We start from the raw sequence: 13,720 nt of genomic DNA, 5'->3' as shown, positions 1-13,720 counted from the left end.
TAGTCAACGGGCCCCACTTGAGGACTGAGAGGGCCACATGTGGCCTCAAGGCTCTGCTAAAAACCATTCCTCACTCTTAATTTATACATATTGGCCGTAGCTTTGACCTTTCTTAGGTTAACTGGTTTTCTTCCAAATTTGGTTTGAGGATGTTCTTACCGAAGTCCAAGATATCGTAGGTCTTCTTTAGTGATATCATTAAGAATGTTATAAAGTGTGTAACCCTCTTCAACAATCTGAAAGAAAAACCAAATATATGAGAGGGAATCAGCTGGTAAAGCTAGAATTTCCGTCATTTTGTGGTTATTTTACCTTTCCAATCGTACTAGCATCAGCTCCTTGTAGTTTCAACCAGTCTGTGAGCTCACCGTCTGCCCTTTGTACCTGTGATTCAAGAGGTCGTACTGGAGTAACCAGATTTTCTGTAAAAGAGTTAAAAATGATTTTTATGTACAAAGTGGAGCTTTTTTGAAAGAGGCCACAACTGAATGGAGATATAAAATGGAAACCAACTAAAGCTCTAGATTTTGTTTGCCATAGTAGTTACAAATCTGAATGGCAGCTCAGCTCATCAGTTGCTGTTATTAAGAGCCAATGTAGTACAATGGAAAGACCGCTGACTCTGGAAGTCAGAGGAGCTGGATTCAAATTCCATTAGTATGGACTGTTTAGACAAATGCTGTATCTTTCTGCCAAGAAGTTTACTTAGGCTGCAGTGGCAACTTAGCAGCACTCTGCCACAATAAAGTGCAGCCAGATAATTGAGAAACAGGAAACTGGGGCAGGGCAGAGGTATGTGTGTGTATGTACGTATGTATATGTACAAGCCTGAAGGAGAGAACCCAGCACTTAGCTGGGGCCAGTTCTGTCCCCTCAGAAGTCACTTAGGGCAAAGAACAAGGCTGGTGAATCATAAAAGTGCCCACTGTGAGAGGAGACTGGATGGCTCTGTAGTCCAATCCCCAGCGAAAGGGAAGGAACCAGAAAGTGATCAATACAGGACTACTGGGAGGGAGGGGAGAGACTAAAATGACCAAAAATCCAAGAGAACATAAGAAAGTAAAGCAATAATTGAGTGAGCGCTAGGACAGAACTGACCTGGTGACCCCAACACTTTGGCCACTAGCCAGAGCTAAAGACTGGCCTCTGCTTCCCCCTCAAGTGTTGATCACCAATTAAATATTATGTATTCTCTAAGGTGCATGATAAGGCAGAAGTCCCCGTTCCTGGCCACTATCCCCCATTTCCTCATACCTTCTATGTCCCTATCCCTTCTACACCATCAATCGGTCAGCAAACACTTATGTAGCATTTATTAAATGTCAGGCTCTGAACCAAGTAAGCAGTGGGCACGAAAAGAAAGGCAAAAATGGGCTCTTCCCTCACAGAACTTAGACTCTGCCAGGGGAGACAACATGTAAATAAACGTGCTCTTCATTCATTGTGCCCTTCGGATCCCCTGTTCGGTTGTTAACAGGCTGCCCTTCGTATTAGACATCTGTAACATGGGGATAGCATACATGTCCCAGGGGCGTGAGGAGCAAGTGAGCTAATATTTATAAAATGTTTTACAAACCTTAATGTGTTATATAAATGCAGTTATTACTGTTGCTGTTATCAAGCATATGATAACTCCCCTGGAAGTTACATATCTTTTTAGTTTAACTTTCCCACATACACAAATGTACTTATACACACGTGTGTTTGTGTTTCCCCCAACCCCCAGCAGAATAAACACCCTTGAGGAAGGATTGGCTTATTTGTTTTGTCTTGCATCCCCAGCATCTGGCATAGGGCCTCATGAATAAATGACAGGTCCTTCATAAGTGCTGACGGAACTGAATGGAATGACTGATTCCACTGAAGAAAAGAGGGCAGGCCCTTCTTCCTTCCACGCCGTGATTTCCTCATTGCAGTTTCAACATATTGGGGGTCAGCATAAGAAATTAAAATGGGAATTTGGGGAGAGTTTTGTGGAAGTCACAGATGGCATGTGAAGTATGGCCTAGACATGGAGCCTCTGACCAAATACTTATTCCAGATTTTACAATAAGGGAATGTAAACACCTCAGAAGAAAAAGGAAAAATTCAGACCAGTAGTATGAAGAGAGGGCTAAAAAATTTTATGTGGATTTTCCAGGTAGTGGGGGGCTATCCCCCAACCCTTGTGATATGCAACTGTGGTCTAAGGTGTTAAAGGAAGACCTCCAGGCCCAAATAGCCACCTAAATAAAATGGTCCAGTTACAGATTACAAATACATTTATTGTCTGAGAAGGACTTGCAAGGAAACAGGGAGAGAGTTCTCAGCTACTCAGTGGGGAAAAGGGTGAGATAATACAGCTTCTAGAGGCTTTGGGACAGAGTGGGGGTTAAGGAGCAGACATCTGTAAGTCAGGGAGCAGGATGTTTAGAACGTCCTGAGCAAGGTCTTGAGTCTAGCTGCAGCTCGAACTTGCCCTTGAGTTAGTCAAGGCTGCTTTTGTGGTTTCTGGTAGCTACAGGCATCTCCAGGATTGGCTAGAGTTCTCTGGCAAAAGATCATTGATTGGTATGTCAAGCACTCCTGGGCTTCAGAAGTCCTTCTGAGTGGCTAGGCTTGTGATACCGCAGTGCCCTGGGAAGCCCTAACATATCGATAGTCATTACAAAGCCCATGTTCACAAAAGAGACAAGTGTGACTGCATATTAACTTATTATTAGACAGTGTGGCTGTTCAACAAGTGCCCAAGTTAAAAGGGCATGTCAAAGACATGGGAACAGGCAAATTGAAGACAGATATTGATCAGTAACGGAGGCAAAGCAAGGTCCCCGAAGAGCAGTGGAGACTCGAGATGAATTATAAATTGCAAATAAAGAGGACTTTTTATAGCTATGGTTGTAGACAAGAGGATTGTCAAGAAAGGGATGGGATCCCTGAGTGGACTGATGGGAAAGAGGTAAATGACTGACAGAAGAACAGGAAGGTAGAGCTAATCAGCTCCTGTTTTGTTTTCTGTCTTTAAGGAGAATAACCAATAAAAAAGTACAGGTTGAAAATGGTGAAAAGGTGGCAGTGCAGGAAGGGGCCTGTCTTCAGTGAGTTCAAGGCCCCTGTCTTCTCCAGCTTTCAGAAAGAGAAAAAATGAGGTGCATATTTCAATCAATAGGCCAATGAACTTGACATCATTCCTCATAATCAGGGATGGATTATTAAAGAAAATTTTTGAGAATACTTTAAAAAAAATGGACAAGATTTTGAAAGCTCCCTACAAGTCTGCCCCCTCTAGCTGTGTTCACCTCGAGAGTCCCCAGGCATTCCAGATGTGCATTCCTTTAGCTTACACTGAAGTCTCAGTAAGTAGAAAGTTATCTTACCATTGGATGTGGACCGTAACTGAAGAAGGTACAGTTCTTGCGTTTTCTGTTCCAGAGTCTGCCGTAGGAAATTCTGATACTCTTTCTCTTTTTGAACCAAGTGCTCCAGAAGCCTATTAAAAACATAAAAATAAAGTCATTAACCAGAAAGAGAAAGAAGAAGAATATACACTTTTCATCATGTAGAGAAAAATTAAGAATGGCCTGACAGTAATAGAGGACAAATTAAGAAGGCAATCGAAACCCACATCGTGAGCCCTGAAATTACCCATTTCTCTCTCGTTTCTTTCCCAGGGTACATGGGTAACCACTCTCCCACCAAACTTCCAAATACATGTATATCTAGTTCCATGTTGCCCCAACAACTCTTTGTTACTTTATGATAACTTTTCTTAAGATAACAGAATAACTTCTGCCATCATACTCTACATCCTGCTGTAGAATCTTAAGGCCTTAAACCTGAGCAAAACCATCCTGGGATGATCTTCACCCCAGAAGTGTCCCTAAACCGCATCACTGGCTGGTCTCTCAGCTGCTCCCTATAATGTTATCTGCCCTAAAGTCAGATTTCCTACTTAGCCACATTAGGTTGAACAGACTGGAACAATGAAAAGTGCAGATTTGCAGACAAAACACCTGGATCCAAATCACAACTCTTCTGCCACTTAGTGTGTTTGTAACTGGATGACTCGTTTCCCTTCTTTGGGCCTTGGTTTCCTTATCTGTAAAATGAAAGAACGTCTGGACTGGATGGCCCCAAAGGTCCCTTCCAGTTTATCTCTGATTCTGTGAACCCCTGTCAATATACCAGGCTCCTGAGATCTCCTCAGTGTGAGATACCTTGCGTGGGAACTCCTGCCACCAAAGCAGTTCAGACATAGCCTGGCTACATGACCATGGTCACAGAGTTAATGTCCTCCGTGAGTCCCTGATTCTAAGCACAGTGCTCCAGTCGTTAAATCCATGATACTTCTTAGGCATACCTATACTTGGTAGCCTTGTGATTTTATCAGTCTGTGTGTTCCCTTCAATAACAAACATCACAACTCATCCATGACTGCTCATCTGATGTCTCTCTTGACTGTGCCCTCCCAGAACTTGGCCCCAGGGAGTCCACTCTTTGTAACAGTGCAAAATAAAGTCATTACATTTCACTCTAACAAAGAGCAAAAAAACCTTTCCCAGTGCGAAAATATCATGCAGCCTGACGTACTCAGAAGTGGTGCAGCCCGTATGAGGAAAACAAGCATGTAAGCAGTGACCAGTAAAGCAGATCCAGTGCTCTGCCTCTGCTTCGCCATCAGAATGAGTCACAAAATTTCAGACTTTAGGGCCATCAAATTACCCATAAAGGCTTCCTAATCATAACATGTATACCATAGGGTCATCCTATCTCTGCGTGAAGACCTCCAAGGGTGGGAACCCACAGTCACCCAGGCATTACATTCCATTTTTAGACATTTCTAAGATTTTCCTAGTATCAAAACAAAATTGGCCTCGCAACTTGCACCCAGTGCTTCTTCTACTGTCCTCTTGGGACCATCTGACAGTCTGACAAACTTCAATTTTATTCTCTGTCACATCCTCCCAAGGCATCTCCATGCTAAACGTTCCCCTCAAATGACCCCTTTACGACACAAATCCAAAGCTTTTCACATTCCTGCCTGCCATTCTCTACATACTCTAGCTTAGCCATGTCTGTGGCTCCCTAAAGTGAAGACGATCTACATGTGCTATGAGTACAAATGGACTGTATCTCTTCCTTATTCTTGAAGCACTGCTTATCTTAATGCAACCCAAGATCATGTGAGCTTTTCAGACTGACGTTGCATTGTTGACTTATCAAACCAATCGTTTTTGGGCAAACAAAATATATTCCCCCATCCTATACTTAGGAAGTTGATTTTTTTTTTGTGCCCAAGACTAAAACTTTACATTTATCCCTACTTCTTCTTAATAGATCTAGCCCAATGCCCTAGTCTATCAAGATCTTTTTTATATCATCCTAACTCTAGTCATCCAATATGTTACAACTTGTCCCTCCCAACTTTGTATCATCTGCAAATTTGAAAAGCCTGTGGTGCTTTTATCCAAGCCATTGGTAAAATGTTCAGTTTTACACAAGGCCCAACACAATACCTGGGACATTCTACTGGTGACCTGCTAAGCTGATAATTGGTATTCCTAATCAAATGGTGTTTTCATTGGGTAGACATAACTTTTCATCAGTTTTAACTAAACTTGGAATCACAACCCAAATGAGGTCATTAAAGTTGGACACAACAACATAATGTTAATATGGGACTACCTGCTAATAAAAAAGGTGGAATGCCCACCTGGATGGCTTCAGAAACACCTAAGACCTCTACTCAAGGCCCTTTGTTTTAATTTGTGGGAGGAGGATATAATGGGTACCTGGATGAGTCCAAGAAATTCAGCAAGCATTTATTAAGCTATTTTTAGTAACGCACTATGCTAGGCAGTGAGGATACAAAGATGAGACAGAAGCCCTATTCTCAAGGAATTTATAAGCTAACGATGAGAGAGACTGTGGTGACACGGCCTAGAGAGCTGAACTGGAGCTAGAAAATCCAGGTTCAAACCCTGTCACTGACCCAGTGAACTCCGCGACTCTAGATCCTGCCCTAGACAGCTCTCTAAACAAGGCTCTTACCCTGTGTGTCATGGACCACTCCCCATCCCTTAGCAGTGCAGTGAAACCTATGACCTCAAAATAATGTTTTTAAGTGGATGCTGTTGAAAAAGTTATCAAAATATTTTTTAAAATAAGTTCATGGACCATAGACATAGAACTCCTAAGACTACACATTGCAAAGAAGGTGGCAACCTGCATTTGTAGATAGGATTGTAAAGCCAGAAAGAATGTTAGTCCAACCCTCTCCTGAAGGAAATGAGGTGGTTAAGTAACTTGTGCAAAATCACACAGTCAGTAAGCATCAAGAATGAGATTGAACCTTATGTCCAGGACATAATGGATGAGTCACTGAAAAAGTCCTCTGACCACAGAGCCAAGTCTCTTTCCAAGGGACTGTACTCAAATCTCTTATAATAGTGAAAGCAGTGTCCTTGTTCCTATCTTAGCCTATGGGCTTACAAATGAATAAATCAGACCTTGAAGGCCTATCCTTTCAAAAATAAGCATTTTATTGTTTCCTCGTATACATATGTATGTATATATGTATATATACACACATACACATGTATACACACATATATATAGACATGCACACACTCACATATATACCTATATCCTTTTAATTTCCCAGTGGCTCCCACCCCCACTGTCATAGACACCCCCCCAAAAACCTCAAAATTCAGCCCTATCCCCCAACCACTATTAGCACTGTAATCTAATGTGCCCATGTTGGTTCAGGCAATTCTTCCCCCGGGGTCATGGCAGCATCTTCCCTTTGGTTCCTCTTGTCCATGGGTGACGTTCATTACCTGGTGGTTTCTTGTCTGAGCTTGCTCAGCTGAAGGTTAAGTTTGTGATGCTGCTGAGACTCCAGGGTTAATACAGAGCCAGCCCTGCTCACTCCAGAAGCAACAATGGGTTCTTCACTTCCATTTGGATCTCCTGGCTGGCAATCCTCTTCTACCTCATCTGCATCCTTATCTACTCCTTCCATTTCAGAGGCTGGCTCAAAGTGTGCTCGAAGCTCTGGCCAGACCAAGGGAAAAAGAAAGGACCAATGATGCTTAGCGGGAAATGTGAATGAGGAAGGAGAGTAGTAGAGGGGTGACAGAGCCCTGGGCTTGAGAATCAGAAAAGCTGCCCCGGACATGAGATGTGCTATGCTGGTTAAGTCAATCTTTCTGAGCCTCTGTTTTTTCTTATGCAAAATGGGGATAGGAACGATAACAGTATGTACCTCCCAGGGTTGTTGTGAGGCTGCAGTAATGCAGCACACATGGGGATTGACATTGTCCTCGCTGTCATTATCATTCTATTGGACATGGAGACTTCCTGAATCTGGCCCCATCACACTATACACTAAAGTTCTATATGGACCACTTAGCCAGAAGTGAGATGAGGGGCATGTGTGACATATGACACACCTCCTCCAGAAGTGTGATTCTGTTAGTGTGGGGATTCCCTCCATCAATGGAAGTCGCAACCCTTCTTGCTTCTTAGGTTGCTGCGGCAACCTACTGTCACTCTGAGACCAACTTAGTGATAAGTTCCCCACCTACCTCCATCCTCACCCAAACATAACTCACAAAGGATATATAGATCACCACAAAGCCCAAACTTGAAAGTCTAACAGGTTGGTAGACGGTTCCTTAGACTTGTCAACCCAAGAGTCACCTCCAAGACACAATAGATGAGTCACTGAAACAGGCCCTTAGTAAAAGTATGTCCTTTACATTATAATTAATTCTTCCACTGATTGAACTAACTATAACTTATTCACATTAGCATGAGGGAGGGGTGGGAATGTAATTAATGTAAATGCAGATGCAGATGTAATGCAAATTAATGTAAAACAGCATTAATTAATTTGTTATATACTGACTGTGAATTTTTGGATTTCCACTGGAAAGATGTTCTAGGAATTCATAAAACTTCGAATAATTAAAGAAGGCTTTCCGGACCTGATTCAGGAGATCAACCCATTAGAAAATGTTTCCAACATGATTCCCAAATCCTTCCTTCCCTCCACACTCCATGCTGAGGACTTCTCAGTCTGGCAGAGAATACCAAAAGAAGCCAAGCCTCCGCTGCAAGCTTTCTGTGAAAGTCTAACTCACATATTCTTTGGGGAAGGCATTATGGGTTGGAAAGGTTCTCACTGAGCTGTTTGCTGTGCATTCAGGGTAGGAGTAAAGAGATTAGTGTCTTCAGCAAGGAGTATGGACTCAATAGAAGAGGAGAAAGTCATTTCAGCCAAATAAACTCTCCTCCTCACCCCCAACTCCATCACCACAGATTCATGACTTCAAAGTTCTACTTTAGGGGCCAATCTGCCACTAACATTTCAACAGTAGGGGTTTCCAGAAAAAAGCCTGCTAAGAGATTTGTATAACCATCATGTGTGAGAATACAACAAGGTTCATTTGTTCACATTAGCAATTATTAAGGGTTCTGGACCAATCTTGAAACACTTCCCTCCTTACAACAGAGGCATGAAACAGTGTTGCATAAACAGTCATCCATCATCATTTTGTCAGTTGGTATTAATGATCTATATTGCTTTGTTACTAAGGAAAATTTATCAGCAAAATGAGACTGGTGTAAAAAACAAAAGGTATCGCAACTTTCAAAAAGAGTGGCCAGCATTTCCTGAATGGTTGTAAGGCATCACTTAGATCCAGAAGGAATTCCTTAGAGGTCATTTGATCCGACCTCCTCCTATTAAAGATAGAATTGAGGCCCAAGAAAAGGAGCCAACATGTATAAAGACAGCAAAAAAGGACCAGAAGTGGGAGTTAAATCCAACTCCTCTGATGCCCTATAATCCAGCGCTTTCAGCGTTCCAGGATAATCAACATATGTTGGATATGAGAGAAACAGCCGTGATGGTCCCTGACTTTCGTTTCTCTAACTATGAAGTTGAGAGTGTTGATACCTGACTCTCCTTTTCTAGTCAGTCAAAGATTTATTAATAAGGCATTTATCAATACCTACTATGTGCCAGTTACTGTGCTAAATGACAGGCGTACAAAGGAAGGCAAAGACACTCCCTGCTCTCGAGGACCTCACAGTCTGAGGGAGACATCACGCAAACAACTACGCATACATACGCCATGTCCAGTATAAACTAGAGATAATCAACAGAGAAAAGGCACTAAAACTAAGAAAGATCAGGAAAGACTTCCTGCAGAAGATGGGATTTTAGCTGGGAGATGGAGGAGGGAGCAAACACCCAACCCGATTTTAGATGTGATCCTGGACTATTGTGATAAGGAGCTACTGCAGTTGACTGAATGGAATGCCTTACTATGATAGTACTTTGGTCGGTGCCCACTCTTTCCACAGATACCATATTTATAGGAAAAATGGGCCCCAGGTTTGTGGAAGGTCAGTTTTGTAACAAATAATCTTATGCCATTTTAGTCAATGTTTTTACTATGGTGATTGTGTCTCCTAGTATGACTGATAACGGGAAATGCCATTGTTAGTAGGGGCTTGTGGGCCTTTGTACTAGAAGTACAAACCCACAGAGGCACCCCAAGAACTCAAAGCAGCAGCTGCTCTATAGGGATCCAACCTGTATCAGTTACAAGACTGTCCAGAGGGTTTAAGAAAAGATGGTAAGAGGGAGTTTTTGTTTATTGTATTGATGCTTCTTCCTTAAAAATCACAAAACTTCTAGAGGGTGAAGCCTTATTTAACATGATCCATCCACCTATCATTTATATAGTTTTACAGTCTTCATGTAAACTTTATGAGGATGAGTTTAGTTTTAGACACGTAGTTTTAGGTGCTGGCAGGACATTGAGGTGGTGATATCCAACAGGTAGCTAGAAAGGGGGAATGGGACTGAAGTAAAGGTTGGGAATGATAAATTGGATTAAGGAATCACTGAAGGCAAGGGAGATAATAAAATTGTCCAAGGGGCAAATGACAGAGCAGAGGATTGGGAATTGTGTTGGAAGCGTTTTCTAATGGGTTGATCTCCTGATCAGGTCCTGAAAGCCTTCTTTAATTATTTGAAGTTTTATGAATTTCTAGAACATGCTTTCCAGTGGAAATTCAAAAATTCACAGTCGATATCATTATATAACAAGTTAATCAATGCTGTTTCACATTATCACTACCATTGCCCACCCCCCTCCCCCATTTAGGGCAGGCTTGCATTAGGGAGCAGGAGGAGTCATTTCTGTACTTGTCTTATTCCCCCAATCAAGACTTCCAGCTCCTTAAGGGTAAGGACCAGGTCACTGTTTTCCCATTTTTATATATTGGCAGTTCCTAGTATATAATGCCTGGCACATGTTTGTTTGTTTTTTTAATCAGACCTGTAATTTAATCTTTTTTGAAAGGACCTTATACCAGTGAAAAATTACCTCTCTTGATTCAGACCAGCACTTTTTATTTCCAATTTACAGTCTTAGAGAATTGCCTTGAGCACCGAGAGTCGAGTGACTTGGTGAGGACAGTGTCACCAGAATGAATGTGGGTGACAGGATTCAAACTGGGCTCTTCCTGACACCAAAGCTGTGCGCTTTCCCACACTCCCTCTTGCCTGGTATAATATAATCAATAAACATTTATTAAGTGGTTTCTATGCTTCGGCATTGTGCTAAGTACTGGGGATACAGAAGAAGTAAAGAAAGTCCCGCAAGGAGCCATAGCGGAGGTTTAATAAATGTTCCTTGAGCTTAATCCGATCTTATAAATAACTATGCTCGTGGCCAGGGTATGGAAGAAATAACAACCAAGATGGAAAAAAAAGAAAGAGAAAAAAAAAAGAACCTTCCCAAGCTGTAAGAACTTTTAGGAAGACCGTGAGCTCCCCATTCAATTGTCTTTTACCTCTTTGTATATCGCCAGCTCTTAGCCTGAAACATAATGCCGCATTTAATAAATGTCGATTGATTGACCTTTTATCAAGGTTTTCACCAGCAGGCCGAAGCTCTGACTTGAATTTGGGTCTGGCTTTACCTGGAATGAGAATGGTCACAGCGGCCTGCACTGCTCGACGTATGATGTTATCCATCGCAAACATCCAATGGGGCCTGATTAAATGATGCCGCAAGATTTTACTCACCTGAAAATAATTTTGGGGAAAAAAAAGCAGAGAAGGTTAAAACGACCTCAGCCCAGCCTGTTATCTGGGTGGGAGGGATGAACGAACAGAACAATGATCCTCCCTTCAAAACACAGCTTGTTAGGAAAGACCCATTGGCTGTCATGACTTTTCAGAGGCTATTATTTCCAATTACGTATAAGTCTCATATTCAGACTACGCAGAGACATTAAAAGAGTGTGCTTCTTATACTTGTCAAGTGACACAGAAATCCAAGAGTTTGGGAAAATACAAAAACAGGAAGAGACAGCTACCCTGCAGGGAGACCTGGAAAGCAGCTCATTAAGATTTTCATGATATGGTTATTAGCTAATTGGGCTAGCTCATTAAATTTCTATAATAGTGGGACTGAGACAGAAGACTTACAGCATCCTGAAATCCAAACAGAACCAAGTGAATCTGATTGATAGAAGTGCTGTCAAAGTCGAGATCAACTTTTAGCTTAGATATAGTGGATGCCATAACTCTGTGCTCAGGGGAGCGGATGAAGTCCCTCAAAATCCCAATTATCTGCTTAATGTGGTCCACCGAGAGATGCAGCTCTTCAGAACTCTGACAAAACAAAACCGAATTAACTGCACAACCATGTCCAAGAAGAAAGGAAAAACATTTCAAGTCCTAAAAAAGAACCTGCACTAAATTCAACAGTATATTGAATCAAAAATATTTATTGCTACAAATTTGCATGCCCCGAAACAAATGTGCAATCCGAAATTGCTCTAGTTTTGACTACATCCAATTATATTGAGAGAAGCCTTTGCAAACTACTTCATCTTTAGGTCTAATCCGATGCAAGCAGATCTCTGATCTAAATTCTGGACAAAAAGTAATTCTGATGGATCTTATGGATTTGAAGGCTCAAGCATACAGGAATGTAACATAGAGTCCTAAGGAGTCAAACTCGTTTTCTAAGGTCTCCGTAAGACTGATGAACATGTCAGAGGAAAGAAGGGAGAATATTTAGGAGATGCTGCAAAGATGCCTTGACAACAGATTGGATCTGGGGGAATTAGTCCAGGATTTATTCCTAGGTTGTGAGCCTGAGGGGCTTCTCTAGTAGCAGGAAACGCAAGAAGAGGAGAGAGGATGGACTGGGAGAGAAGTGAATGGTCAAGGGATTAGAAGTCACCAGATGGATGAATGAAGAGGGTTTTGTAAGGGAAGGCAGAGGGAGAAAAGAAAAGTCAATGGATTATGGTGAGAGAAGATTTCCAAATTCTTGAACATAGAGGTGGTACATTTGTGAGTAACGGTAAGACCGACTTCGTGTGTGGCTGAATAGCTCATGAGAGACTGAGGAGCTAGAGTATTTGAGGGAGAGTCAACATGTATGTTGTAGTCGTCTAGTATCAGGGCAGGAGTCAGAGAGGAGAGAAAAATTGTGAGAGAAAAATTGTATGGAACTTATTGAGAAAGGAAAGGGAATGACCTGGGGATCTATAAGTTTATCCTCTTCAGGAAGATGCAAAGCTTCCCAGAAGCATCCTCAGTATACTTCATTCTCATTCTATTATGGCGTCAGCATCATCATCATTTTATTAACGTCTCACCCCTGTATCGATTTTAAGGTTTGCACAATGCCCTGAGAGATAGTCAAATTCTGTCATTTTCTAAATTAGTTGTGAATTCTAAGGAATTTGGGAAATCCTGGATTCATGCTCCCCAGATGTGCTGGCCTGCGATACCCCTTACAAGTCAGAGCAGATTTAATTAAAGAACTCCGGTCTATATTTGAAGTTCCCTCAAGAGGGTGCCAGCTCACCACCACAAGAGCAGAGTTCTCCCATCACTGTACCTGGAGCCTTTGGCAAATGACCTTATCTAGGGAGGAGGAAAGAAAAGGAGCAGGATTTGGAAATGCCACTGGGTTTATGGCAAATGCAGGGATTCTGATGGATTAAGAGCAAGCGGGCTCTACCTCTGCTCCCTGACTGCCCATACCGGGAACTGAAATCTGAAGGGATGTCCTTGGAATACATTGTCTCCCCAAAAGGATCTCCCTAAACCATCTCACCTGGGCCACACACTCCTGCAGGTTCGAGGCTACCTTATCTTGTTCCTCTCTGAGGATCTTATACAGAATGGCCCGGCGTTCACTGTCCTTCCTCAGCAGAAAGAGCCCAGAGTCTCTGTCCTCCAGGGAGGGGGACATGCTACGATCTTCAGAGATAGAGTTTTCATCAGGAACGCTGGGGGTGAAACAAGGCACAATCTTGAGCTCAGGCCTCTATGAAAGGGGAACTGAGAAGAGGAAAGCAGTCATGCAAATTCAGCAATCCTCCATTTCCTTCCCAATTATCAGAAAGAAATAGACAATTCTATTGAGTCATTATAATAGTAGCTCGGATTTACATAAGGTTTCCAAACTGCTTTAGAAGCATCTTCCCCTACATCTCCACTTGATGTTTACAACAACTCAGTGAAGCAGGTATATCCTTCCCCCATTTTATGGATAAAGTAACCAAGGCTCATTCAGAGAATTTAAGTGACTTGTTCACGTGCTAGTCAGCAGAATTTGAATCTATGCAGCCTGGCACAGTGGAAAGAGCACTGGCTCCAGAATGGGATGACCTGGGTTCTAATCTCCTC

The 13,720-nt window shown here is 42.2% G+C and overlaps 1 protein-coding gene across 3 annotated transcripts in view; it reads right to left on the bottom strand.

Annotated features, from left to right (window-relative positions):
* MAP3K15 (mitogen-activated protein kinase kinase kinase 15) overlaps positions 1 to 13,720 on the bottom strand; it is a 145,702-nt gene that overhangs the window by 3,974 nt on the left and 128,008 nt on the right. For all 3 annotated transcript variants that reach the window (XM_072615338.1, XM_072615339.1, XM_072615341.1), the window contains 7 exons: positions 13,146 to 13,320; positions 11,498 to 11,683; positions 10,987 to 11,092; positions 6,822 to 7,038; positions 3,357 to 3,469; positions 313 to 422; positions 160 to 236 (listed from right to left, as the gene is read on the bottom strand). In XM_072615338.1, coding sequence (XP_072471439.1) covers positions 160 to 236; positions 313 to 422; positions 3,357 to 3,469; positions 6,822 to 7,038; positions 10,987 to 11,092; positions 11,498 to 11,683; positions 13,146 to 13,320 — 984 coding nt within the window. The remainder of the gene's footprint in view (positions 1 to 159; positions 237 to 312; positions 423 to 3,356; positions 3,470 to 6,821; positions 7,039 to 10,986; positions 11,093 to 11,497; positions 11,684 to 13,145; positions 13,321 to 13,720) is intronic.

Source organism: Notamacropus eugenii, chromosome 5, assembly GCF_028372415.1.
Source record: "Notamacropus eugenii isolate mMacEug1 chromosome 5, mMacEug1.pri_v2, whole genome shotgun sequence".
Classification (NCBI taxonomy): domain Eukaryota; kingdom Metazoa; phylum Chordata; class Mammalia; order Diprotodontia; family Macropodidae; genus Notamacropus; species Notamacropus eugenii.
Note: the sequence above shows the minus strand (reverse complement) of the source record. Positions and strands in the feature narration are given on the sequence as shown.